This window comes from Xenopus laevis, chromosome 9_10L (assembly GCF_017654675.1).
Source record: "Xenopus laevis strain J_2021 chromosome 9_10L, Xenopus_laevis_v10.1, whole genome shotgun sequence".
Taxonomy (NCBI): domain Eukaryota; kingdom Metazoa; phylum Chordata; class Amphibia; order Anura; family Pipidae; genus Xenopus; species Xenopus laevis.
Window position 1 is genome coordinate 14904206 of NC_054387.1, and position 27504 is coordinate 14931709.

A 27504-nucleotide genomic window follows, 5' to 3' on the forward strand; every position below is an offset into this window, starting at 1 on the left:
TATACCACTTTTATTTTATTTTTTTATTTCAAAAGGGTTGCCCTGTAAGGGAACTAATATGACCCCTCCTGCCTTTATGTAAATATAAATAAGTCCAGCCCAGGGAGTTATTGAGCTCCTGTTAGAAATAAGGAGGTGTATGGATGTACTGTGGATTTATTGCTTAGTCAGTTGTAACAGACAAGTGGGGTTTCATACCTAACTGCCATGGCTCAGTGACTTACTGACAACCCTCCAAAAGCCATAGAGGAATAAAGGACCAGTGCAGGCTTGGCTCTTATCACATAGATGCCTACAAGATGCTTACACACCCACCAGCTCTTGCTGCTATAATTCATAGCATAACATTTGTCATTCTATTTTAGTATGGAACCAACAGCACAGATGATGGCCTGTTGTGGCACGGAGCACTGTAATAGTCTCACAGTTACCTACCTACCAGCTGCCTCCTCTCATCCCTCTGCTGATAATGAAAAGCAGGTGTTTATTAAAAAAAAAAAAAGGAGGGGGTAAGATTATCCATAGCAGTTATTATTAGTTCCCCTTCAAGAGTACAATAGGAGGGTATAGTTTATTGTGTGCCCAGAACATTCCTTCTCTGTATATTTGTATTTATACATATGGGAAGGAGGTGCCATATCGTTTCCCTTAGACAGTACAGTATGAGGGTATAGCTTATTGTGTGCCCAGAACATTCCTTCTCTGTATATTTGTATTTATACATATGGGAAGGAGGTGACATTGTTTCCCGGGCCTTAGACAGTACAGTATGAGGGTATAGCTTATTGTGTGCCCAGAACATTCCTTCTCTGTATATTTGCATTTATACATATGGGAAGGAGGTGGCATATTGTTTCCCTTAGACAGTACAGTATGAGGGTATAGCTTATTGTTTGCCCATAACATTCCTTCTCTGTATATTTGCATTTATACATATGGGAAGGAGGTGCCATATTGTTTCCCTTAGACAGTACAGTATGAGGGTATAGCTTATTGTGTTCCCAGAACATCCCTTCTCTGTATATTTGTATTTATACATATGGGAAGGAGGTGCCATATTGCTTACCTCAGACAGTACAGTATGAGGGTATAACTTATTGTGTGCCCAGAACATTCCTTCTCTGTATGTTTGTATTTATACATATGGGAAGAAGGTGTCATATTGCTTACCTCAGACAGTACAGTATGAGGGTATAGCTTAAGTGCACAAATCAGTCATATTTTTTCCTTTGGAGAGGACACAGGTATCTGTGTGCACATCTCCCATCCAGATGCATGAATACAAATAAGGACTATTCTACGTACACAGTAAACTACCCCACCCCCCATACAGAAGAAGAATATTAAGCTAAATGCCACTGATACACAGAGTATATTGCATTTTAAAGACACTTTAAAAGGCTATATATATATATATATATATATATATATATATATATATATATATATATATATATATATATATATATATATAGGCTGATACATACAGACTGGGGCAAGCTATATGGATCATCTATCAGACAGGAAAGTTGGATCTTTAAAAACATCAAGCAGGATTCACCCTACAAGGAGATTCCTTATTCACTACGGAGCCCCACTGTGCCTAACAGAAATCTCTGCATTGCATTGTTTGCTACAGAAGAGTATCGATATCAACGAGAAATCAATGTATTGTAGTCATACTTTGAACAGGGTGTGCCTATGGCAAAAAGTGCGGTGCGCACACACCCCAAAAATTGATTTTCTATGGCACAATCCATAATTCCATGTGGTCTGTGTAGGACTGTGCCTCCTAGTGCCTTAAATGTTCTGAAATCCAAAGCCCAATCATACAATTAATGTACACAGTGCTGTGTGATGTAGAAGTTATATAGGCCGATACATACAGACTGGGGTAAGATTTTGTGCATCACACACAGGAGCAGCAATCGGCATGGCACATGCTCCGGGGAGACCGCAAATATAAGCTTAAAAGGGCATTAATGCTGGTTCCCTTGGATGATTTCCCACCTCCCCGCAATTCCCTGGGACTGAAGCAGCTACACAATCTCTACAAATCACTCTCATTTCGTTGCAGGCTCTGCCAGGGTGCACGGTGGGTAATTAATGGCTGATAAGTTACATTAGCGAGCTGTCACACGGCTTCACCCCAGGGACCCCACAGTAATTCAGCGCAAGAGACAGCTAGAGAAATAAGAACAGAAAGCAAGACAGCGTATGATCACCATGTGAGAGAGCAGGGTGCATACTGGGTAAAGGAGTATGAAGATGGAGCAGAATAATGTCAAGGAGGGGGGAGGCAGAAAGTAAAATAATGCGATTTGGAACAAAAACTACTGCACCAGCGAATCCAACCTGTAATACAAGACGGGTCGCTTTTGGACAAACGATACACTCTATTTCACCTCACATAGGCACATGATGACCTCATACAACCACTGCTGACATCATCCAGCCACAGGCCATACACAATGACTTCAAAAAAACCAAAGACTGTTTATAAATGGTTATTATTTTCGTTACCTGTAGCAGCACATCATTCTTTTGTTTTTTCTTTATAAATGAGAAAAAACCCCTAATGATTGAAAAGGGGGTTCTACCCAATAGATTTTGCTTTAAAATTTAGACGACGCGTGTATATAAATGCATGGCTTGTGAATGCACGTATACCCACCTTTATATAAATATATAAACATATACCTTCATCTCTTTGCACAGTGATACTTTACACCTTTATGCATAAAATTCAAACAATGGAAACTGCCAAGTATGAGTCTGCAGTCTGACGTGGCAGCACCCGGAGAAGGTTCTTCCCCCAGATCAAGGGTATTTCTGCAGGGCGGGTGTAACCGGTGACCAATTCAAACTACACTTTGCCCCCTTCCTTATCACCCACAACCCTGGGGTAAAGAATCGGATGCCACTGTCTATTTAAAGGGGAACATGGTTAAATCAGACTTATAAAGTAAAGCATGTTTCCTGTTCAATAATTAAAGCTTGATGATTTGGGTTGGGAGTCCTTTTCAAGCTGCTTGCATGTATATAGATCTAATTATGTTCACACACACGCACGCCATTTTATACATATTCAGTTATTCCCATATTTGGCAAATAAAGTAACTGCAGAACAAAATCCCTGACTGGAAGGCGATGGCGTTTCCGTGAATGCACACAGGAAAGGGTATTCGCTGGCGGGGGCCGCTCTCGCGCAGACACAGTGGGCAAGTGGTCGCTCAGGTGCAGATGTCCAAATGAAAAGGTAGCTAAATCTCGAGGGTGAAAACAGTGTCCATCGGGGGTTACAGGAGGGTCAATAAATGTCAGGACAGTCTGTGAAATTTCTATCGAAGTATCCTCCTGTGTAAATCCAGTCGGACGTTTTTGTGTGGGGGTTGTTGCCCTGCGTGAACCACCTGAAAAACAGATACATGGTGGGGTTAAAGACAGATAAGCAGCAAGTTTAGGGGTAGGAGAAAAGAGGCCTAATTATTAATACCATGGACACAGCTAAGGGGCTTAAAATTGCACCCCATAAGGTACCTCCATGGAGCACTAATGTTTGTTGTTTGTGAGGCCTGAACTTTGCACCCCGTAATGAATCCAGCATGTGGTGCAAATCACAGCACTGGGGGTAAAATATATACTCTTACTTTAGTACAGGGCCCTGATACATCTTGCCTGTTTGTATGCCCTAGTGTGCACTTCTAAATGAACCACAAGCTAGGAGGTGTCCAACAGGGCACCCATGTACTGCCTTCAGCCTGCTCCACATGACTACTAAATTGCTTAATGAAGACATCAGACAGATGTTAACCTTGGGGTGCACCGGGAACAGATATCAGGGGGAATAGGGTGCAGTTATTTGAGGTGAAGAGATTGAGAGAGTAAGAATAGATAGAGAACATGTATCAGGCATAAGTGGGCATCTTGGGTAATGAGGTAGCGAGCAGAAATCACGGTTGAGAGATACCATGTACTGGTGGAAAGGCAGAAGGTAACGGGTGAGCAGGTGGGTAGGGAGCAGATGCTGGGTGTAAAGGCAGATAAGGAGAAGTATTGCAGAGGACATAGATAAGTAACGTGTATTTTGGGGATAGGGAGCAAGTCTTTAGGGTAAGGGGTAGCAGGAGCAAATATCAGGACGGCACGGTTAGGGTGCAGGTAACACCTTAAATTCATCCAGCAGAATTTACACTCCTGTGGGGAAAAAGAGAAAGGAGCACCTAATTGTGAGGAATTCTATAACTTAGGCAAATATGAAGGCAATACAGGCTACTCCCTTTCGTTGCCACTGGCTGTGGGTAAGTGCAACTGGAGCACAGCAAGCATTGCATATTCTCAGTGTAAAGGTGGATACACAGGCAGATTAAAGCTGCCGATATCCTTCATTTAGACCAATTCAGCAGTTTATCTGACGTGTGCAGGGCTTCCGACGAGTCCACCTGATCAATAGCAGGCCAAAAATCAGGCAGCTATCGATCGGGCAAGTTTGATTTTTTTTTCTTTGATCCAGGACTGCATTGGGTAGTTGATGCTGTCCTGCAATCCGTTGGCGCCCTTTTGCATCATTGTAATCCGATCGTTCGGCCCCAGATATCGCCTTGCCATTAGTGGGCATATGGGGTTAAGATGCGCACGTTTGGCGACTTTGCCAAACGAGTGGATCTAATAGTGTACAGCCACCTTAAGATAAATGACTAGTGAACAGCAGTGCATGGATCTGGGCTGCACTATACAAGATGGGCAATGTGAAGGGTCAGCTTATTACCGTGTCTGCCATTCCTCATTATTTTTAGCTCTCTCTCTGCGGGAAGCTCTCTGCTTCTCTTCTAACCTCTCCTTCTCATTCCCTGCCAGATCTGAAAGAGAAAATACAAGTGAAATAACTTCCCCAGAATCTAGCAACACAGTGGCCAGTTACTGTTCTTATTTTCCATTTCACCAGAAGCTGCAGGGCTTTGGAAAGATATATAGAGCCTCCTTGGCACTTACCCATGTCACCATTTTCCATGCCCTTAATGTCAGGACGCAGGCGGCAGTCAGTGGGAGCCAGAATGCCCTTCATGTCTTTATCCAACTCATTTAGGGACACAGCAAAGTGGGTAAAATTATACATCTGTGAAGCAGAGTTGCATTATTAGAACATATAGGGTCATTGGAGGGGCAGGTGATAACTTGGCTGTGAATAATCCCTTTTGCATCATAGGAGGTATACTGGTATGTTGCCATTCTCAACCACAATGTATTTTATTTTCTCTTTTTATGTGTATATCATTATGGGTGGGAACTGTTATATTATACAGGACAATATAAATGTATATTGTATTAAAGTATGTATAGAGAAGCTTCCTTCGCTATATATGTTAATATTATTATGTTATTTATGTATATGATAGGGCTGCCATGTTGTTTTCTATATGTATGGTATGAGGGTACAACATTGAAAAGATTGGAGTAGAGAAGGGGTGACTCACCTGCACTGAATTAGAGGGCCGACTTGTGATTCTCCATAACAATTTACTCCCAGGTATGACTTGCACTGTCTCCTGAATCTCTGGCATATCATCGGCTTCATCATTTTCAGTCTTTATCTCCTCTTCATTCTATGAATAAAAAAAGAAACATGTGGTTCTATTTTCTACAACCAGCAGGTGGCACCAGTTTGCTGTTTAGAGTTCTGCATTCAGTAAGTCACTTATTGTGGTCTGTTCAGGTAGTTGATTAATATGAACAAAAACAGATCCTGGAACAGCAAGCAACCTGCAGACATGATATGGGGGTTACACTGTGACAGTGGTTGGAGGAAAGATGGGGGTATATCTGTGCCTATATATTATACAGTTACATTATGTGCATATATGATATGGGGGTTACACTGTGACAGTGGTTGGAGGAAAGATGGGGGTATATATGTGTCTATATATTATACAGTTACATTATGTGCATATATGATATGGGGGTTACACTGTGACAGTGGTTGGAGGAAAGATGGGGGTATATCTGTGCCTATATATTATACAGTTACATTATGTGCATATATGATATGGGGGTTACACTGTGACAGTGGTTGGAGGAAAGATGGTTATATCTGTGCCTATATATTATACAGTTACATTATGTGCATATATGATATGGGGGTTACACTGTGACAGTGGTTGGAGGAAAGATGGGGGTATATCTGTGCCTATATATTATACAGTTACATTATGTGCATATATGATATGGGGGTTACACTGTGACAGTGGTTGGAGGAAAGATGGTTATATCTGTGCCTATATATTATACAGTTACATTATGTGCATATATGATATGGGGGTTACACTGTGACAGTGGTTGGAGGAAAGATGGGGGTATATATGTGTCTATATATTATACAGTTACATTATGTGCATATATGATATGGGGGTTACACTGTGACAGTGGTTGGAGGAAAGATGGGGGTATATCTGTGCCTATATATTATACAGTTACATTATGTGCATATGATATGGGGGTTACACTGTGACAGTGGTTGGAGGAAAGATGGGGGTATATCTGTGCCTATATATTATACAGTTACATTATGTGCATATATGATATGGGGGTTACACTGTGACAGTGGTTGGAGGAAAGATGGGGGTATATCTGTGCCTATATATTATACAGTTACATTATGTGCATATGATATGGGGGTTACACTGTGACAGTGGTTGGAGGAAAGATGGGGGTATATCTGTGCCTATATATTATACAGTTACATTATGTGCATATATGATATGGGGGTTACACTGTGACAGTGGTTGGGGGAAAGATGGGGGTATATCTGTGCCTATATATTATACAGTTACATTATGTGCATATATGATATGGGGGTTACACTGTGACAGTGGTTGGGGAAAGATGGGGGTATATCTGTGCCTATATATTATACAGTTACATTATGTGCATATATGATATGGGGGTTACAATGTGACAGTGTTTGGGGGAAAGATGGGGGGTATATCTGTGCCTATATATATTATACAGTTACATTATGTGCATATATGATATGGGGGTTACACTGTGACAGTGGTTGGAGGAAAGATGGGGGTATATCTGTGCCTATATATTATACAGTTACATTATGTGCATATATGATATGGGGGTTACACTGTGACAGTGGTTGGAGGAAAGATGGGGGGTATATATGTGCCTATATATTATACAGTTACATTATGTGCATATATGATATGGGGGTTACACTGTGAGGTTGAGTTAAAGAGCATGTATATATAATACACAAAAGCTATGAATATCTTGTAAATTATACCCTAATAAACGGTGAGTTCTGATGTCATCAGTTATACACGGTGAGTTCTGTTGTCATTTCTGTCACATGACTCACAGAAACTTGTGTATTATAATAAGTAAAGTAACCCCAGTTGCAAAATATGAGGATATTAGAAGTTTCCTCTGTGTTCCATGACCTGTATAAAAACGGCCGAAGGTCATGAAACTCCTTGGTAACATATAATATCCTTATATTTTAAAAGAGGGGGTACTTTATTCACTATATAAACGGTTACATTTTAAGGCAGTAGATAAGTTATGAAACAACCTTCTCACCTGTTTGGGTTTTTTATGCTCCACACCTTTCTTATCTTTTTTAAAGGATTCAAACGTTGCAGGATCCACGCTCCATAAACATTCTGTCCACTTCCCGTAGATCATACACAGTTTTTTCTTGCTGCAACACAAATACAGAAAGTGAACACTCTAGACAGGGGCCCACGCAGAAACATAAATTTATAATAAATGCCAACAGATTGATGCCTTTTGTTCTAGTAACAAAACTGGGTGCCTACACTGCTCAATTAACTCACTGGAGCACACACAGGTAATGTTTGCAATGGCCAAGATGTGTTGTATTTACTCCTGTAATTCACTCCAGCTGCTGGTTCTCCGTTGACCCGGCAAGGACCCTTAGCAACAGTGATTTTTGTATACGGATCCACACAATTTGGGGGGGGGGGAGTTTTACTGGCCGCCTTAGTAAAACCCAAAGTAGTAGCAGGAGGACCCAAAATGAGTTACACTTTATGTTGCAGTTGCCAATTAAGGACCCTCAGTGGTTTGTCATGTCCTTTATTAGCTGCGTCTGTTGGAGTACTATTTTATATAAATATTGGGGAACCTGGAAAGCCTGTTTTGCCAGGGGCTGCAGCGTCTATACAAGACAGCCCTCAATGTGAGCCGTTTAATGCTGACTCTCGCAGGCATTTTGGTTTTATCGTTGGCAATCAGCTTTCTGTACACACGAGGCAGTTGGGATATTAGCCTCTATGAACTCTGCTGGAAGACGCTTGAGCCGATTCTGCCTCTGAATTCTGGACGTGCTGCCGGAGACTAAATCTGAATACCGAATTCCCTTATTTCCTTCCTCTCATTAGAGAGCAAATCAACATGTACAGATGCAGCCCCAGCCTTGTCTGTCACAGTAACAGCGAAATCTGCCCTTTACGTTAACCCTTTACATGGCTGGAAACAAAATCGAAGTACCAAAATGCTGTAAAAGTCTTCGGCTTTGGGTTTCTCTAGGTGCCAGCATGAATAATATTAAATGGGTCGAGGAAACATTAAAGTAGAACTAAACCCTAAAATGAATATGGCTAAAAATGCCATATTTTATATACTGAACTTATTGCATCAGCCTAAAGTTTCAGCTTATCAATAGCAGCAATGATCCAGGACTTCAAACTTGTCACAGGGGGTCACCATCTTGGAAAGTGTGCTCAGTGGGCTCTGAGCGGCTGTTGGGAAGCTAAGCTTAGGGGTCGTCACTAATTATCCAGCAGAAAATGAGGTTGGCCTATGATATAAGCTGATGCTACAGGGCTGATTATTAAATTGTGATGCTAATTGCACTGGTTTCTGTGCTGCCATGTAGTAATTATCTGGATTAATTACTAATCAGCCTTATATTGTGACATTTCTATTCTATGTGTACTGTATATTGTGAGTGGGTCCCTAAGCTCAGTAAGTGACAGCAGCACAGAGCATGTGCAGTGAATCAGCAGAAAAGAAGATGGGGAGCTACTGGGGCATCTTTGGAGACACAGATCTTCCCTGTTAGCAGCATGGCCACTCTGACAGACAGGGAAAGAAGAAAAGTGCTGAGTGGCAGTTGATATTCTGTCATGTAGGCTGAATATTAGATTTCCTATTCTGCCCCTAGTACATTCAGCACAAACTTTTTGTACATATGCAGCTCACTGCCAAGGCCAGGCCATGCTCACGACTGGCTCCAGTACATCCCTCAGGCAGACTGATGCCTGTGCTCTAGGGAGGAAAGCCTGACTCCTCTAATTAATTCAGTTAAGTGCTGAGAAGTACTTGGCCTGTCAGCAGAGCCCCTAACAAACACAGAAGCAGCACGACTTTGGCAGGCCAAGGTAATACTGGGCTCTCAGCTGCAGAATTGCGGAATCAGGGGCTAGGTACAAGCACACACAATCTAAAACTCAAAAGAAAATGGATGACTGGTACATTCTGTCCCGATGAGTATGTTGAGTTTCTGGCCAAAATGTCATGCTTTGTGTCTGTTAACCAATAGCTGCGGACACATGGGAACATTATTAAAGGGGTTGCTCACCTTTGAGTTAACTTTTAGTATGATGTAGAGCAGTGATCCCCAACCAGTGGCTCGTGAGCAACATTTTGCTCTCCGACCCCTTGGATGTTGCTCTCATTGGCCCTAAAGTTCTTATTTTTGAGTTCCTGGCTTGAAGGTAAGTTTTAGTTACATACAAACCATGTGTATTGCCAAACAGAGGCTCCTGTAAGCTGCCAGTCCGCATAGAGGCTACCAATATAAGCCAATCACAGCCCATATTTGACACACGAGGAACATTTTTCATGCTTATGTTGTTCTCCAACTTTTTTTACATTTGAACGTGGCCCACGGGTAAAAAAAGTTTGCGGACCCCTGATGTAGAGACTAATATTCTGAGACAATATGCAATTGGTTTTAATTTTTTATTATTTGTGGTTTTTGAGTTAATTAGCTTTTTATTTAGCAGCTCTCCAGTTTGCAATTTCAGCAATATGGTTGCTATGGTCCAAATGGCCCTAGTAACCATACACTGATTTGAATAAAAGACAGAATATGAATAGGAGAGGGCCTGAGTAGAAAGTAACAAAAAGTAGCAATAACAATACATTTGTAGCTTTAGGGCTGGGACACACTGGGCGATTTGGGGAGATTTAGTCGCCTGTCGACTAATCGCCGCGACTTTCCATGACCAATCTTCCCCGAATGCCTCCCCTCGCTCTGCGCCTGGCTAAAATGAAAAATCGCCTGCGCTAATCACACGCGGCGATTCGTTTTCCGAAGTTTGCTCGTGAGGCAACTTCGGGCGACTTTGGAAAACGAATCGCCGTGTGTGATTAGCGCCGGCGACTTTTCATTTTATCCAGGCGCAGAGCGAGGGGAGCCATTCGGGGAGAAAAGTCACTGCGATTAGTCGCCAGGCGACTAAATCTCCCCAAATCGCCCAGTGTGTCCCAGCCCTTACAGAGCATTTGTTTTTAGATGGGTGGGGGTCAATAACCCCTATTTGAAATCATTGAAAAACTAGAAAAAAAATTGTGAAGACCAATTGAAAAGTTGCTAAACACTGGCCATTCTATAACAAACTAAAAGTTAATTTAAAGGTGAACCAGCCCTCTAAAGAGAGCGTGAGATAGGGACATCTATCGGGCTGTTTTTATATCAATCGTCTGTCTATAGTTCCAAGAGTATCCAAAACAGCAAGTCATTGTTTACCCCAAACTAGTCAACCTTTGAGATGGACTTTCAGGAATATCCAGAACGACATACACGCTTACCTGAAATTACCCTCAGGCTGGCCCTTCCCAGGCACTGCTTTGAGACCCCCAGGGGGTCCAGACACACAGGTTGGCCTGCTTTAGATAAATAGCTTCCAGGATTAATTATAAGGCACCAGAGTAGAAAAACAGACACTGCAGTCATAACATTCCAAGCAGGCACTAACCTACACATAGAACAGAGACATCAGATCCGGCGGGGCAGAATACTCACTTTTTATCCTGGATATATCCTTCTACTCGATGCAGCTCCTTCCCAAACAGGCCACAGGGCTTAAAATTAAGTAGGCACTTGTCTCCAGTACTGTGAAGGGGGCAGATAGCAACGCATTAGGGATTTTCTTTTAAAAAGGAAAATAAGTTGATGGAGTTTCAAAATAGCTGCCAACGCTGAGCAACAGCATGAAGCAAATCTGTCCCATGTGCCGGCAGGGGAAGGAAGCCTTTCTGCTCACTCGCGAGCAGAAAAGGAAAAGAGCGTTGGAGATACTTTAGAAAAGGAAAAGTATTCAGGTGGAGGGCATGTCTCATAGTGGTTAGTGGATTTTACGAACTATGAGAAGTGATGATTATAAGAATTAGAGTTATTGTAAAATAAAAATATTAATTAAAATAACTATTGAAAAAGCAAAGCATTGTTAAAAATGACGCCAGCAGGACGCCATGTTGTTTTCCACCAGACACTTACCTGTGGTTTATGATCTCTACTGTCCCATACTGCTCGATCCACAGCTTGCCAATAATGACATTGTGCACGCAGCATGTGGGGTTTGTCCAAGTGTACGCTTCTTTGTGCCTGTGGGTTATACAACTGAGCTTAGTTGGGGGTCATGGGAAAACATGTTTTTTTTTTTCAAAAACACATCAGTTAATAGTCTTGCTCCAACAGAATTCTGCACTGAAATCCATTTCTCAAAAGAGCAAACCGATTTTATATTTAATTTTGAAATCTGCCATGGAGCTAGAAATATTGTCACTTTAATTTGAACCCTAGCAACCAGATAGCTGAAATAGCTGCAGAATAACTCAAAAAACACAAATAATAAAAAATGAAACCAATTACAACTTGTCTCAGAATATTACTCTCTACATCATACTAAAAGTTAACTCAATGGTGAACAACCCCTAAATACCATATGCCGCTTCATACAAGCAGCCTATATTTTCTGTCTCCCTGGGGAGGGAAGTCTCTATATTGTTTCTTTCAGCTGCAGTTCTAACCAGTAGGTGGGTCCTCCCTTTCACCGACACCATAAACTGGTGGTTGGAGTTTAAAAGAGACCCAGGAAAAAAGGAGCAGGAAGACAGGGATAGAAAGAAGCAGATAGAATATAAGTCTCCCAAAAGCACTTACTTCAGCAGCTCCAGAGTTATGGTGCCTCGGGGTTCAGCTTCCACACTCTTTCCCCAAAACTTTAACTTGGGATAGATTGAACCATGAAAAATAAAGTCCTTGTTGAGACCTTCGGCATGGAAGGCACTGACTGGCGGGTGATGGCTCACTTGTTCAGAGATGAATTGGAAGCCTAGATCATCCCTGAAAAACAAGCAGATTCACTGTACTCTTTTCCGTGGCTGACATACGTTTTTTCTGCCTTCCCACCTATCCCTATCTTACCTTATTAACTCAAAGGTTTCTCCCAGCAGTGGGTTAAATGGTTTCCCTGTTCGCTCCCACTGTGACGCTACTGCGGAGACAGCAAAGGCGGCGACACACTGCAGAAGAGAAGACAAACCATCATAGATTTGGGACACAGAAAAGATTCTGGTGACCATGTAAAAAAAAGCCTTTGGTGGGCCCCCAAATGTGTTGCAATACCATCCTTTATACTTCCCCTCCACACAGTACAGTACAGAAGTTTTCAGCCTGAGCATTAGTCAAGTCAAGTGTATTTTATTGCATTATCATTTCACAGCAAGGGTATATACTGTACAGTAAATGGACAAAAAAAAAATCAAAGAAAGATTGCACACCTAAGATCAAACAGAAAGAGTTTATTACATCAAAAAAAAGAAAAAAAGTTACAAAAATAGAGCCAAAACAAATATCATTAGCCCAACAATCAAAAATGGTCTTCCTCAGGGGGCAATCAAAATGCAAAAATAAAGAAAAAAAGGCCTGCGTTTGATTTTTTGCCCATTATTAATTTGGAGACTCGCATGGGGAGCCTCCTTGGGATTAGCACCTCACATTCTTTATTGGGTGTGCGCGCATTCTAACCTCACATTTCTATATATTACAGTAGATGTCATTCTGAGTATTAGTATTTCCCATTCAGTATATAGTAACGGTCAGGGGTCCCCAACCTTTTCCACCCATGAGCAACATTCAGATGTAAAAAAAGAGTTGGGGAGCAACACAAGCATCAAAAATGTTCCTGGGTGGTGCCAAATAAGGGCTGTGATTGGCCATCTGGTTGGCAGTACACATCATTTTTATACAACCAAAACTGGCCTCCAAGCCTGGAATTCAAAAATAAGCTCGTGTTCTGAGGCCACTGGGAGCAACATCCAAGGGGTTGGGGAGCAACATGTTAGTCACAAGCTACTGGTTGGGGATCACTGGTAAAGGTGGTCACACTCTGAGTATTGCTATTACACAATCAGGCTATAGCACACAAATCTGCAGTCTAAGAATTAAATTTCCCCCAACCAGCATACAGTACAGAAGATTAAACCATTAAACCATTTAGCAAAGGATGGTCTGTCACCACCCGAACTTGGTGGGCCCCCGGACACCAGTCTAGTAAAGTAGCCATAAATATACAAATGGAGTTTTCAATAAACGTACAAAATAACAGAGGCACTGAGATGAAGGTTACAGCACAGCAAAGGCAAATATTGTCCAGATTCTTGGAAGCAGTGTGAACCACAGTGTTAATTATTCAGCGGCTAATAGTGTGAGATAGGAAGGGCCGTGTCACCCTGAAAATCTGGCTACAATCAGAGCCGCTTCAAGTCTACTAACGGGTAAATAAAGGACAATGCTGGGAATTGTATTCAATGACAGCTAGAGGGCTACAGGTAAGGAATAAATGTTGAGAGGCAGTTCAACAAGAGCCATCTGGCTGTCAAGAATCAATTAACTCAACCGTGCAGATATTTTTAAAGGCTACACAGGTATTTAAATGACAATGCGTGCTCAGGTTAAGGCCTGTGCCCCTGTAAGTTTAGCCTGGGGCCCATACTACTGGTGCAGCAAACCACGCCGGTCAGCCCTCTCTGCATTCCTAGCAATCCCCAGTAACATTGTGGGTAGAGCTGCACATGCCATTGGACTCCTTCCAGAGAGGACTGGCTGTTATCATAATGTTCAACTGCGGATGTTATGTTCCAGGGGTGTGCATTTGGCTCACAGCAAGGGAGAAACAAACATGGGCGTTACATGGGATACTAGGTTGAAAAAACAGTATGAATATTCCTTTAAGAGCAACAGAATGTCATGCTATATACCCTCAGGAAACAATGTGGCAGCTCACTTCCATATAGTCCAATACAAACAGAGAAGGAATAAAAGTTTTTCTTGCAAAAAAAGTTATGCCATTTTGAAAGAAAATTATTTGTGAACAATCCTGTATATTTCCCCTTGAATTCTCAGGACATTGATTATGAAGAGAAGAACAAACAAAGTCAGATAAGAAAGTCTGTTTCATCTGAGGGGGTCAGTGTAACTAGAGAATAACAACTCACAATCCTTCTGCTTTTAACCAAAATGTACAGAACTATTCTAGTGAAAGAGAAACAGTAAATAACTGATGGCCAGAGCAATGACTATATAAATATTCGGAGAGAAAAAAATGAATAGCTCTTACCCCAGGCCATACCTCAAAGGGAACCAAAAGAAGAGAGAATCTAGAGAAAAAGGCTGTGGGGGTGGGAGGCAGAATTTATAAGCATGAGGGGTGGGGGAATACGGAGAGAGGGATACAGGGAGGGTGAAGGGGAGAAATAGAAATGCAGAGAGGAGTGTGGAAACTGAGAAATACATAGACAAGAGAAAGATGAAGATACGTGGAGGTCTACAGATTGATACTCATTATAGCCACAGATAGTTGTATTATATATATATATATATATATATATATATATATGGAAGATAGATAGAGGACAGATAGGGAGGAAGACAAAGAGACAGATTACATTAAATGATTGATAGGTAGATAGATAGATAGATAGATAGATAGATAGATGACAGACAAAATAACATACAGATAGTGATGAAAAGATTAAGTCATTAAAAGATACATAAATAGAATGACAGAAGGATAAACAGACAAATAAAGACAACATGGTAGCTATAGAGATGGGCAAGTAGATCATATCTAGATACGCCAACAGACAAGAGAGACAGAAGACACACCAGACAGAACTTTCTCCCAGTATGATTCGTATATGAATATAACCATTCAGATCAGCAATGTGGAAGCTGAAATGTTAAACAAAACCATAGCTGGTCTGTAGAGGGAAGCGAGTCCGGTTATGGTGGGAAGGCAACAGCATGTGACTCACTCTGCTTTAATAATGACATTTGTTGTCAGAACAAATATCTCATTAGAAGCTAAAACTCACACACACAGTGGGTATTTCCCCTGCTGCACACAGTAGGCACGGAGATGTCTGTTAGGCTGGCACTATGCAGGGTACGGTGGGACCAGTGTGACTGATCAGTGGCTGAGCTCACACAGTCAACTGGACAAGCTCTGAATGCATAAACTTTACACTCCCTAATTATCCCTTTAGGTACCTGGCAGTGTGTCTCCTCACACATCTCTGGAATACTAACTCTGTGTATTGTATTAATGTACTGGGGCGAAAATCATAACACGCGGCCCAAGTTCAAGAGTCGCCCCAAACATGAAAAAGAGTAGACATAAGCTTCGGAAAAATTGAGATTTACTCAACTGAATCACAAGAAGATGTATTGAATTAACACACATTATTGCCATAAAAAAGATTGCACAATGTAACCATCAAAATTTAAAAGAAAATAGAAGATGGAATTCTCTAGATGATGTGCTGTAATAACGGCAGTGTAAAGTTTCATTATCAAATACTTTGCGGCATCATTGAAACTGTACTGCACTGTAATTCATAGCTTCCCATCAGCAACTTGTACAATGTGTCCTTATAAATGGTGCTCACTGGTTTAATTTTTGGCACATGACCCACTGAGATTTGCATATTATAAGAATTGCCTTAAAATATAAGGCTATTAAAATCAACTTGGAGTTGTATAAACCAACAAGATCACTTTTATATGTCCACAAAACCCTCAGTGACTTCTAATATCCTTATCATTTACAGTAGGGGGTACATTATCCATTATAATACATGAGTGATACTCAAGAGTTCCCTGTATAACTCAGCCTGCAGCTGTGTGCCTTTATGTGGTCACAGAACAACCCCTCCGTGACTTCTAATATCCTTATAATTTACAGTAGGGGGTACATTATCCTTTATAATACATGAGTGATACTCAGAGTTCCCTGTATAACTCAACCTGCAGCAGTGTGCCTTTATGTGGTCAAAGAACAACTCCTCGGTGACTTCTAATATCCTTATAATTTACAGTAGGCGGTATATTATCCCTTATAATACATGAGTGAAAACTCAGCCTGCAGCCTTGTGCCTTTATATGGTCACAGAACCCGAGTGACTTCTAATATCCTTATAAATTGCAGTAGAGGTATACGTCCCTTATAATTATATGGTACCAGCACCAAGTCTCTTCTTTATTGTAAGAACTATTTTTTAGACTGTTTCTTATCTGCTTGAACCCTGGTGTCACAGTGATTGCAGAAAACAGCCAGCAGCCAGTATGCGTGGGGAGTCACTAACCTGCATGCGAAGAATCGGGTCTGTTTGGGTACATGCCTTGTTAATCATGTACGTATGCTCCATGAATTCTGTGATTCTCTGCAGGAAACTCAAGGGCTCGTTGAAGACAATCGGCATCGTGATTTTCGACAGCTCCTGAAGCCAAAATAGAAAAGCAAGATGAGTTACATAAATCACCGATGCCCGGGAGGCCTCTCTGTACTCTTCATAAACACTGATTGAAAGTCTATTAATCTTTCTAATACATGATTTGGGATAAGTGTAACTTCAACAAACTGGCCGTAGATTTTATACAGATCTGGAATGAGAAGCATAGAAGGATTCTATAATATATTGCTGCATCAGTATATGTTACCCCGATCCTTATACAGGGGATAAATCCAGGGAGCACATCACTGTGATGTTGATTATTGTCCCTGCACTGGAATTAAACAAAATAAAAAAAGCTATAGGGTCATTGCTGTAGATTCTATATTTCTGGTCTTCCGTTAGATCTAAGCTGATGTTTACATGGTATTATACAGGCCGGCAGAGTTACCACCACTCAAAGGGTTAATGGGCAATCTATATACACACCCCTGAATTCCTGTCACCTCAATATTAGATATTATACACTCACAGCAGTTTTTCCTTTTTCACACTAGTATCTGGATATGAAAATGAATAGGTTAAGATAGAAGAGTGGCAAATATCAAGAAGGTAAGTGGACTAGATATGCTAGAGCTGTCTGCTAATAAGAAATCATTGCATAACAAATCACAATGAAGCCTTCTGAAAATAAAATACACCCTCCAGGGAAAATAGAATGAAGTAGGCAGAAAACAACACGTGTACCAGTCCGACAGATAGATAGATAGCACTCCATGGAAACTGCCCTGACTCGACTAACTAATGACCTTTTAACCGCTAAAGCCAACAATCATTTCTCACTACTAATACTGCTTGATCTCTCAGCCGCATTTGACACTGTAGATCACCCTCTCCTCCTCCAGTCCCTCCAGTCACTTGGCCTTCGTGACACCGCCCTGTCCTGGTTCTCTTCTTACATCACCAATCGTTCCTTCAGTGTCTCCTACAATGGAGTATCATCTCCTCCCCTACCTCTTTCTGTTGGAGTTCCTCAAGGCTCTGTCCTGGGACCATTACTATTCTCGCTCTATACTTCCTCCCTCGGCAAATTAATCAACTCGTATGGTTTCCACTACCACTTCTATGCTGACGATACTCGGATCTATCTCTCATCTCCTGATCTCAACCCAGAACTCCTAACTCGCGTCTCCTCCTGCCTGTCCGCTATTTCTACCTGCATGTCGCAACGCTACCTTAAATTAAACCTCTCGAAAACTAAAATGGTTCTCTTTCCTCCAACTAACAGATACATCCCGGAAGTATCCATCATAGTTAACAATTCCACTATCACCCCATCTCCCCAGGCCCGGTGCCTTGGGGTTATCCTAGATTCTGCCCTGTCCTTCACTCCTCATATCCAGTCACTTATTAAATCATGTCAATTCCACCTAAGGAACATATCCAAAATACAATCATTTACCACCCAAGATGCTGCCAAAATTCTTATTCACTCTCTCATCATATCACATCTAGACTACTGTAACTCTCTTGTAATTGGCCTCCCCCTCCAGAGACTGTCACCTCTCCAGTCCATAATGAACACTGCTGCGAGGCTCTTATACCTCAGCAACCGCTCCTTCTCTGCCTTGCCATTCTGTCAATCCCTGCACTGGCTTCCGTTACCTTTCAGAATCAAATTCAAATTAATGACACTGACTTTCAAAGCACTTCATAACTCTGCCCCACCCTACATCTCTGAACTCATCTCTATATACTCACCCAACCGCTTACTATGCTCCTCTACTGACCTGCTACTTAACTCTTCTCTCATTACCTCCTCACATGCTCGCATTCAAGACTTTGCAAGGGCTGCACCCCTCCTCTGGAACTCTCTCCCACGGTCTGTCCGACTTTCTCCCAACCTTTCTGCTTTCAAGAAATCTCTTAAAACGCACTTCTTCCGAGAAGCCTACCCTCACTCTGCTTAACTACCAAACGCAACACCACATACAGTACCACATTTCTCACCCACTTAATTCGATCTTGCCCATTCCCACACCTTGTGTATTACTCCCTTCCCTTTAGAGTGTATGCCTATGCATAGGGCCTTCCTCACCTTTTTGTACCTGTATTGATTGTGATGTATGTAACTCCATATGTTCTATGTATATAATTCATGTGATTTAGTTGTATAATCACATTTACTTTACAGTGCTACGCAATATGTTGGCGCTATATAAATACATGTTAATAATAATAATAGATAGATAGATAGATAGATAGATAGATAGATAGATAGATAGCAGAAAGTAGGTCCAACAGTAACAAGGCAATGTGATGTTGCACAAACACACTAATACGAAATATCAACTTATTTACTGTAAATACCTACAGTATCAACACAACAATTGTTACATAACATTCATCCTGTGATTATGGTTATAGTTTTTTTCTTTTTAATCATTTGCCTTCTTCTGACATTTTCAAACTTTAAAAAGGGGGTTCACTGGCCCCATTTAAAAAAAATGCTCTGTAAAGCTACAAATATATGGTTATTGCTACTTTTTATTACTTATCGTTCTATGTAGGTCCTCTTATTTAATTTAATGCATGGTTGCTCAGGTAATTTGCCACCTGCACTGTTGCTCACTTACCAGCCCAATGCATTTCTTCAATATGCTCCAAACACTGAAGTTATTCCTGGGGATCATAGGGGCTGGCAGCGTGGTGCTAGAGGAGAAAAGACAAAAAACCCATATTAGATCCAGAATAAATGGATTACACCAGCACCTAAGTATGGAGGTCTGTAGCTTACGTTTGGGCAGGTCCTAGGATTTAGTTGGGCATATAATATACTTTATAATAAAGTGATGTCACAACTGTAGGGCAATTTTGTTCTAAATGTAGAGATCAGAATATAAAGGAGAAAAAAAAGGTCTTTTAACTTTTGGGTGCCACATGTTAGGCACCCCAAGTGATCGCATGTATTAACCTGAAACCCTGGGCTGGTGCTCCTATGAGAAGAAAACTGCACCGGCAATAGATTCAGAGAGCATCACGGAGTGATCAGCTTCTGGCTTCTTCTTTTTGTCTCGCGGCTGCGCATGTGCAGTAGCGTGAAAACCCGAACTTTAACGAAGAAGTTGGCTATTTCGGTCTACTGTGCATGCAGGAAATTTGAAGATAGAAGAATCCGGAAGAGGATAGCTCCATGGTGCTAGCTGGAAGAATCCCGGGCGGGGTTTCACGCAAGTACATGCGATCACTTGGGGTGCCTAACTTTTAGGAACCCACAAGTTTAAAGACCTTTCCTTCTCCTTTAAAGAACAATTGGGCCATATTAATGGGACTTATCTATACAGGTATGGGAGATATCATCTAGTGAGGGGTGGAAGAAAAAAAAAAGAAACACAATATAATAACCAAAGACACAATTTATTTGTTAAATGTTTGAACTTGCCACTGATTAGTAGTGTCTCTGAGACAATATACTGCTATTTACTGGGGTTAGTTATAGATTACTGAACCACCAGTCCTACAAATAAGGCTGACTGTGTGCTAGAAGCAAAGTACTGTGGGGCCCCTACTGACCCTTTCCCTGTCAAGTGGAATGCAAGGATAAGATAAAGCTCTGCAGGACCTTCACACATTAATGATGATAACCTTTTTGCTGCTAAACTGGGTATTGGGTAAACAATGACCTTCATGGCAATAACATCCTTTCTATTACACCAAAGTTCATGTGGTTCACCTACTTATATAGTGTAACACATGGATCGGCTTAACAGCATACACTCCCAGTATTAGCACTGCGTTACTATCTGCCACATCAGAGGTTTTGATTCCAGGTATTTGTGCATTTCAAACATTCATTGGTTTTGTTTGTTCTGCATTGACTAAGCCTTCTTATCGCTCCCACTTTCACAGCTAAACCAGAGACAGAGCTTTGCAGTCAGTAGTGCCATACTTTCAGATAAAAGATAACGGATCCTACAAGGTTGCGCTCTGTATTTTTAATCTCTGCCATAAAGGAAACCTGAGTTGCTGACAGTCACATGAAAACAGGTATAAGATGCTTTGGAACTCCCTGTAATAGAGCAGAAGCAGACTTACCGGTGTTTCTTGAACCCATTCTCCTGCACTCCTCTATCCCCATCTGCAGATGCGTGCTGGTTGGTGAGAGTCATCTGGGAGCTTCTTTGGTTTGTGTCTGTGTACTCTCCGGAGGAATTATCCGAGTCCAAGCCTGTGAGGAAGAGCAAAGAGAGAGCTGGCGTTAGGCAACTGGCACTGAATGCTGGTTTTCCCTGAGTTTGAAGGTCATCACGTTTTTTTGTATTACTGTAGTTGTGCAACTTTGAGTGCTTCCCCAGGCTTCCAGGATATGGATAAAGTCCAAGTGTCCAGCAATCAACTTGTGTTATGTCATTGAAACATTTTTATTTAACCCTTTCCCTGCTAGAGACCTTTAATTCTGCCAAACAATGAGATGCCGAAACCGCAAACATAAAATCGACGGCAAAGGCAGTCAGGTACTTGACAGGTGGTGCCATAGATTTTAGGATCCAGCAGGAAGATGGTTAAAAGGCACTTTATACGTATATTTGCCTATTTTTTTTAGCAATTTAGTGATTTAGCAGGTGTTATTTGCTTATTATCAGTCCTGTCTGTCCAGTCCAGGCCAGTTAGGGTGAGAGTGCTTATTTGTGCCCTGGGTACCCCTGGAACTATAGCAGGGTGACTGTTACCCCAATGTTTCTATATATCTGTAACCTTGCTATGATCTAAGGGGGCCCAGCCTGAAGGCCAGTTAGGGGGAGATTTGGGGCCAGTGCTTATATGTGCCCCTGGGTACACCTGGAACTATAGCAGGGTGACTGTTACCCTAATGTTTCTATATATCTGTAACCTTGTTATGAGCTAAGGGGACCCAGCCTGAAGGCCAGTTAGGGGGAGATTTGGGGTGAGTGCTTATATGTGCCGTGGGTACCCCTGGAACTGTAGCAGGGTGACTGTTACCCCAATGTTTCTATATATCTGTAACCTTGTTATGAGCTAAGGGGACCCAGTCTGAAGGCCAGTTAGGGTGAGATTTGGGGTGAGAGTGCTTATTTGTGCTCTGGGTACACCTGGAACTATAGCAGGGTGACTGTTACCCCAATGTTTCTATATATCTGTAACCTTGTTATGAGCTAAGGGGGCCCAGCCTGAAGGCCAGTTAGGGGGAGATTTGGGTTGAGTACTTATTTGTGCCCTGGGTACCCCTGGAACTCTAGCAGGATGACTGTTACCCCAATGTTTCTATATATCTGTAACCTTGTTATGAGCTAAGGGGCCCAGCCTGAAGGTCAGTTAGGGGGAGATTTGGGGTGAGTGCTTATATGTGCCGTGGGTACAACTGGAACTGTAGCAGTGTGACTGTTACCCCAATGTTTCTATATATCTGTAACCTTGTTATGAGCTAAGGGGGACCAACCTGAAGATCAGTTAGGGTGAGATTTAGGGGTGAGTGCTTATGTGTCCTGGGTACGTACCCCTGGAACTATAGCAGGGTGACGGTTACCCCAATGTTTCTATATATTTTTAACCTTGTTATGAGCTAAGGGGGCCCAGCCTGAAGGTCAGTTAGGGTGAGACTGATTATTATCTGGAAGAAAGAGGTAAACAGATCAGAGTAGTGGTTGGTAATTAATGTTGAGATAGGTAATTAATCATATCTTGGTAGGTGACCAACATTAAATGGCTGGTAGAATTGTGGTGGGAATAATGATTGGATTAATGAGCCAGGAGGCCGCAGCCCAAGCAAAAGTGTTTGCATTAGGGGCTAATTTCTCCAAATATTTCCCCATTTCTCAGCCTATCGTTATCCAATTAAAGGATAATGAGGAAAACCCTCGGCCATCTGGAGCATCTTGTCACTCGTACAAAATCGATCTGCTGCCAAAATCCGTTTCCAAGCTCTCCAGTTTCTCCCTAATGACAAGTTCCAAGTATTCGCTGCATCTTATGCCTTGCTTTTGCATTTAATATATCTCTCTAAATACGGTAACCATATGCCTCCCTGCTGTTCAGTATGAGAAAGAAGTATCTGACTGTTTCTTGCCTTTTCTGACTACTGAAACAATATAGCAGAAGCCAGTTGCAAAAGCATGAATGAAACAAAGAAGAGGCCCCCCGGAAATGCTGTACTTTGCGCAAGGTGTAGTTAGGCAGCAGGTGTATCCAGGGCTGAGTGTTAATGTCCCAGCACAAGCAAATAGAAACAGAGTCATTATATCTACGGTCTAGGCCCCTCCGTAGGCACACAGTCCTCACAGGGAGATTTTACTCTGAACCCTGAGCAGTAGGGCCATCACTGTATAGATGGTGCCTGGGGATCTCTGCTTCCCTCTGCTGCCTGGGGACACTTCTGTTCCCTGGTGCTGACACACTCATCCATTAATAAAGCAAAACATAAGGGGAGGCAGGTCTGTCCCCAAAAGGCTTATGCCTACCGGAGTAAGCAGACACGCACCGGCACGGACTCTTATTCAGTACAGCTCCTCCCAACAGCCAATGCCCTCGTTCACCCTTTAATCAACTCCACAGTTTTATCCAAATCTGTACATGTGAAGCTCTAGATTGTAAGCCCATATGCACACAACCTGCTTTGCTCCCATTGTGCCCTGCTGCATATATGCGCAGATCAATGCCAAGGCAGATCTGTCCCGTGGGTGCCCACACGCCTCCTGTATGTAAGTTATTATGGGAATGGATATCAGCTTTGTATATACATACTCTGCATAAAATGAGAGAATGAATGAGCCACACAGATACAGCCTGAAAGGTGAAATAGGGTTAGGCTCAAAGAAACGGACAGACAGAAGGCCATACTGATAAGTGGAGACAGACACATGGAAAGAAAATCTCATGCAGAAACAGAGTGACATAGAAAAAGGGAGAGGTACAAAGAGACTGACACGGGGGAGAGAGAGAACGATTCAGTAAAAAAAGAGAGGTACTAAGGGACAGAGTCAGAGAGAAAGGCACAGTCAATAGACAAAGAAAAGAAAAGTAAGAGGCACATTCGTCAGAGAGAAGAGTATGGAAAGCGGTACAACAACAGCCCCAATTCCATTCCCTGCACTCGGATATAACTGTTGGCAACTGTTGAAAGTAGACTCATCGGGAGCAATAAAAAAAAATCCCCCTTCCGTGGCCCTTGCTCCAAATCCCTGCCAATGCAAGGGAGGTGTTGTGGGTGCTGTTTAGGTTACATATATCTTAGCAAGCTTTAAAACATGGCAAATAGAATTTACTAACCAAGAGCGGCGTGTGCAAGACTTGCCTTGTCTGCCTGGAGCTGCAGGGGAAATAGGCGAAGCACTTCCCCATTCACTAAATGAAAAGCTGAAATTACGGCTGACCCTTGACTCTCCAGCAGGCGGTGCTTTGCTACAGAAGGCCCACAATGTATTGCACAAACATTCATCTATGAACCCACATAACCTCACCAGCTCTGTAATTTATATAGCTGAGCAAGATGGGTCGGGGGATGCAAGGACAAAACTCAGTGCCCTGATCTATGTACAGATACAGTATCAGCTACACTACTAATAAGATTCTCTTATAGCCCCCTACCACTTTATGGCAGCCCTTCCTGGCTCAAAAGCCTACTAATAGCAGTGCCATTGTTTATGGACAAGTCCAATCTAGGCCCAAAGTATAGAGTATTAATGGCAGTGCCAGAAGGATGGATCTTTTCAGAGAAAAAGTTTCCCCCCTGCCTGGGTCAAGTGAAGAAATGGTTGATAAAATATAGCAAGGGTCCCTGGCACTGGAGGGGAAAGGCATGATGGGAAGGGATCAGAGAGGGTTTCATTGGTTGCACTAATACAACACATGAACATTTGGGGGGAATGTATTTTGTGATGGGGAAGCTAAAGGTTTCCATTGTCTTGGTGCTGGTGGAGATTTACAGCACATTTCTTTGGTTGGTTTGCCTATGCCCTTACTGCAAGTATAACAGACAAGCTGCCAATGAAAGTGGGTTTAGTAGGTATTATTTGCTTATAGAAGGAAAGTATAAGTCACAACGCAACCTCAGGAAACTTTGGAACATGATGTGCCTTACTTTATTGCTGGTGGGAAAGTATATCGGGGAGATGTCGGGGAGTAGCGCAGATTTAAAGGAGGAAGAAAGGTCCAAACCTTGGGGAGTGCCAAATGTTAGGGTAGAGGAAGAGAATTGCTTGCTCGGAAGTACCCCTGCAGAAAAATGCACCGGCCAGGTGTACCTGTGAGCGAGCAAGTCAGATAGGTCATTACAATTTTGGGAGGGCCCTATCATTTGACACTACGTGGATTGGACATTTCCTTCTCCTTTAAAACAAGAGGAATGGTAAAATTATTTAAATGAGAAGAAAAGGTAAATCACTGAAGGGTGAAAGGTATAAGGTAACCCCCAATAATTATAATCACTTACCTACTGGTGCCAGCCGGGGGTACTGTTTGCTGAGTGTTATGCCACCATCTTCATTTGTTTTCCCAGGTGTCCCCTGTGCCACTTCTAGGAGGACACATACACAGTACAAAAGATGGAGTCATGGCACACAGGGGGGCTGTATGTTGCCATAGCTGGTGGGGGCTGTTTGGGCCTCTGTTTGGGCTGTTTGGGCTTCTGTGTGGGCTGTTTGGGCCTCTGTGTCCAGACCTGTGTGCCAGACAGCCTACGCAAACTAAAACCACAAGCCCGACAAACTTCCTACTTCAGTTCAGTTAATTATACAATTACTTATTATCTTTTAGCCATAACAATCAGTTAAGCACCACAGAAACAGAAAGTGAGAATCCCATGGCAGAGGCCTTATGCCTCATATATAAGAGACTTGGAATAAATGTTTTTTTGGTGAGCAGGAAAACAACACAGGTACATTGCTCCTACTGAGCCACTATCCTGCAATGCAGACAACCAATCAGCACTAAGAATCCCTATAGGCAGTGAGACTTATTCAATCTCTTACCTGTTTCGGCATCGTAGAACTCCTCCTCGCTGTTCATGGTGTTGTGCTTGGTGTGTAGGTTCTAGGAATGGCGACTATTGCATCTTCTTTGCCAGGCTGCTATTCATTTAGGGACAGGGATTCCCTGTCAGACCTGCAAGGCAGACAGGACACAGTTATCAGAACAATATGGCTGCTGTATGGTCAGCTCCCTAAACAGGAACCACAATCCGTGTTTATTCTAGATTTTCTTTAGTAAACCTCACATTTATCATTAATAAAAGGATTAATAAATGTGTGGCCTTCGGTCAGAGTGCCATGTAATAAGAACTGCTTCTTCATCCACAAAATAACTTCCTCCAAAATCTACTCTGCCGCGTTACCCTACTGAGCTCCGGATCCCCTAGGCCGGCTCTTATACTTTATATAATGAATGTGTTGCTATTTCACATATGAGGCATAGTGCATGTGCCCAAAGATAGCGGCTGCCGAGTGTGACCCCCTTGCACTATCACTGCTTGTTCCCAGAATCAAGGTTGGAAGGGAGACGTACGTGGCTCGGGCTGTGCAACATTCAAGGCTCTGATGGTTGCGCTCCTCATTTGGCTGAGGGTTCAATGTGTAGCTGTTCCTTAAAGTGATACTGTCATGGGAAAACATGTTTTTTTAAAAACGCATAAGTTAATAGTGCTGCTCCAGCAGAATACTGAACTGAAATCCATTTTTTAAAAGAGCAAACAGATTTTCTCATATTCAATTTTGAAATCTGACATGGGGCTAAACATATTGTCAGTTTCCCAGCTGCCCCAGTCATGTGACTTGTACTCTGATAAACTTCAGTCATTCTTTTCTGCAAATTGGAGTGATATCAGCCCCTCCCTCCCCCCCCTCAGCAGCCTAACAACAGAACAATGGGAAGGTAACCAGATAGCAGCTCCCTAACACAAGATGACAGCTGCCTGGTACATCTAGGAACAGCACTCAATAGTAAAAGAAAAGTCCCACTGAGACTGATTCAGTTACATTAAGTTGGAGAAATAACAGCCTGCCAGTAAGTAGTTCCATCCTAAAGTGCAGGCACAAGTCACATGACTGGGGGCATCTGGGTATACTGACAATATAGCTAGCCCCATGTCAGATTTCAAAATTGAACATAAAAAAATCTGTTTGCGCTTTTGAGAACTAGATTGTGCAGAAGTCTGCTGGAGTAGCTCTATTAACTGATGCGTTTTGAAAAAACCATGTTTTTCCATGACAGTATCCCTTTGGGACCTTCCATCTTTAAACTGTGCATATGTTACATAATGAATGAAACTTTCCAGAATCCATTAGATTACACAATATAAACGGGCCGAAAGATGTTAATGTAGGTAATTGTCACTGAAAGCTGTACAGGTATGGGACCTCTTATTTAGAATGCTTGGGACCTGCGGTTTTCTGGATAAGGGGTCTTCCCGTAATTTGAATTCCCATACTTTAAGTCAGGGGTCCCCAATCTTTTTTTACCCGTGAGCAACATGCAGATGAACAAGGAGTTGGGGAGCAACACAAGAATGAATAATGGGGGTGCCAAATAAGTGCTGTAATTGGCTATTTAGTAGCCCCTATGTGGACTGGCAGCCTACATGAAAATCGATTTGGCAGTACACATGGTTTTTATGCAACCAAAACTTGCCTCCAAGCGAGAAATTCAAAAATAAAGCAGCTGCTTTGAGGATACTGGGAACAACATCCAAGGGGTTGGAGAGCAACATGTTGTTCATGAGCCACT

General features: G+C 42.2%; 1 protein-coding gene across 4 annotated transcripts in view; it reads right to left on the reverse strand.

Annotated features, from left to right (window-relative positions):
* Positions 1-2491: 2491 nt before the first annotated feature.
* osbpl2.L (oxysterol binding protein like 2 L homeolog) overlaps positions 2492-27504 on the reverse strand; it is a 47256-nt gene continuing 22243 nt past the window's right edge. For 2 of the 4 annotated variants that reach the window (XM_018234085.2, XM_018234084.2), the window contains exons 2-15: positions 25755-25887; positions 25217-25300; positions 20866-20998; positions 19407-19482; positions 16684-16818; positions 12464-12561; positions 12200-12382; positions 11534-11641; positions 11060-11149; positions 7585-7705; positions 5475-5603; positions 4993-5116; positions 4769-4859; positions 2492-3413 (exon numbers count right to left, since the gene is read on the reverse strand). In XM_018234085.2, the coding sequence (XP_018089574.1) occupies positions 3311-3413; positions 4769-4859; positions 4993-5116; positions 5475-5603; positions 7585-7705; positions 11060-11149; positions 11534-11641; positions 12200-12382; positions 12464-12561; positions 16684-16818; positions 19407-19482; positions 20866-20998; positions 25217-25300; positions 25755-25791 (1512 nt within the window). In that variant the 5' untranslated portion in view covers positions 25792-25887 and the 3' untranslated portion in view covers positions 2492-3310. 4 annotated transcript variants of the gene reach the window in all.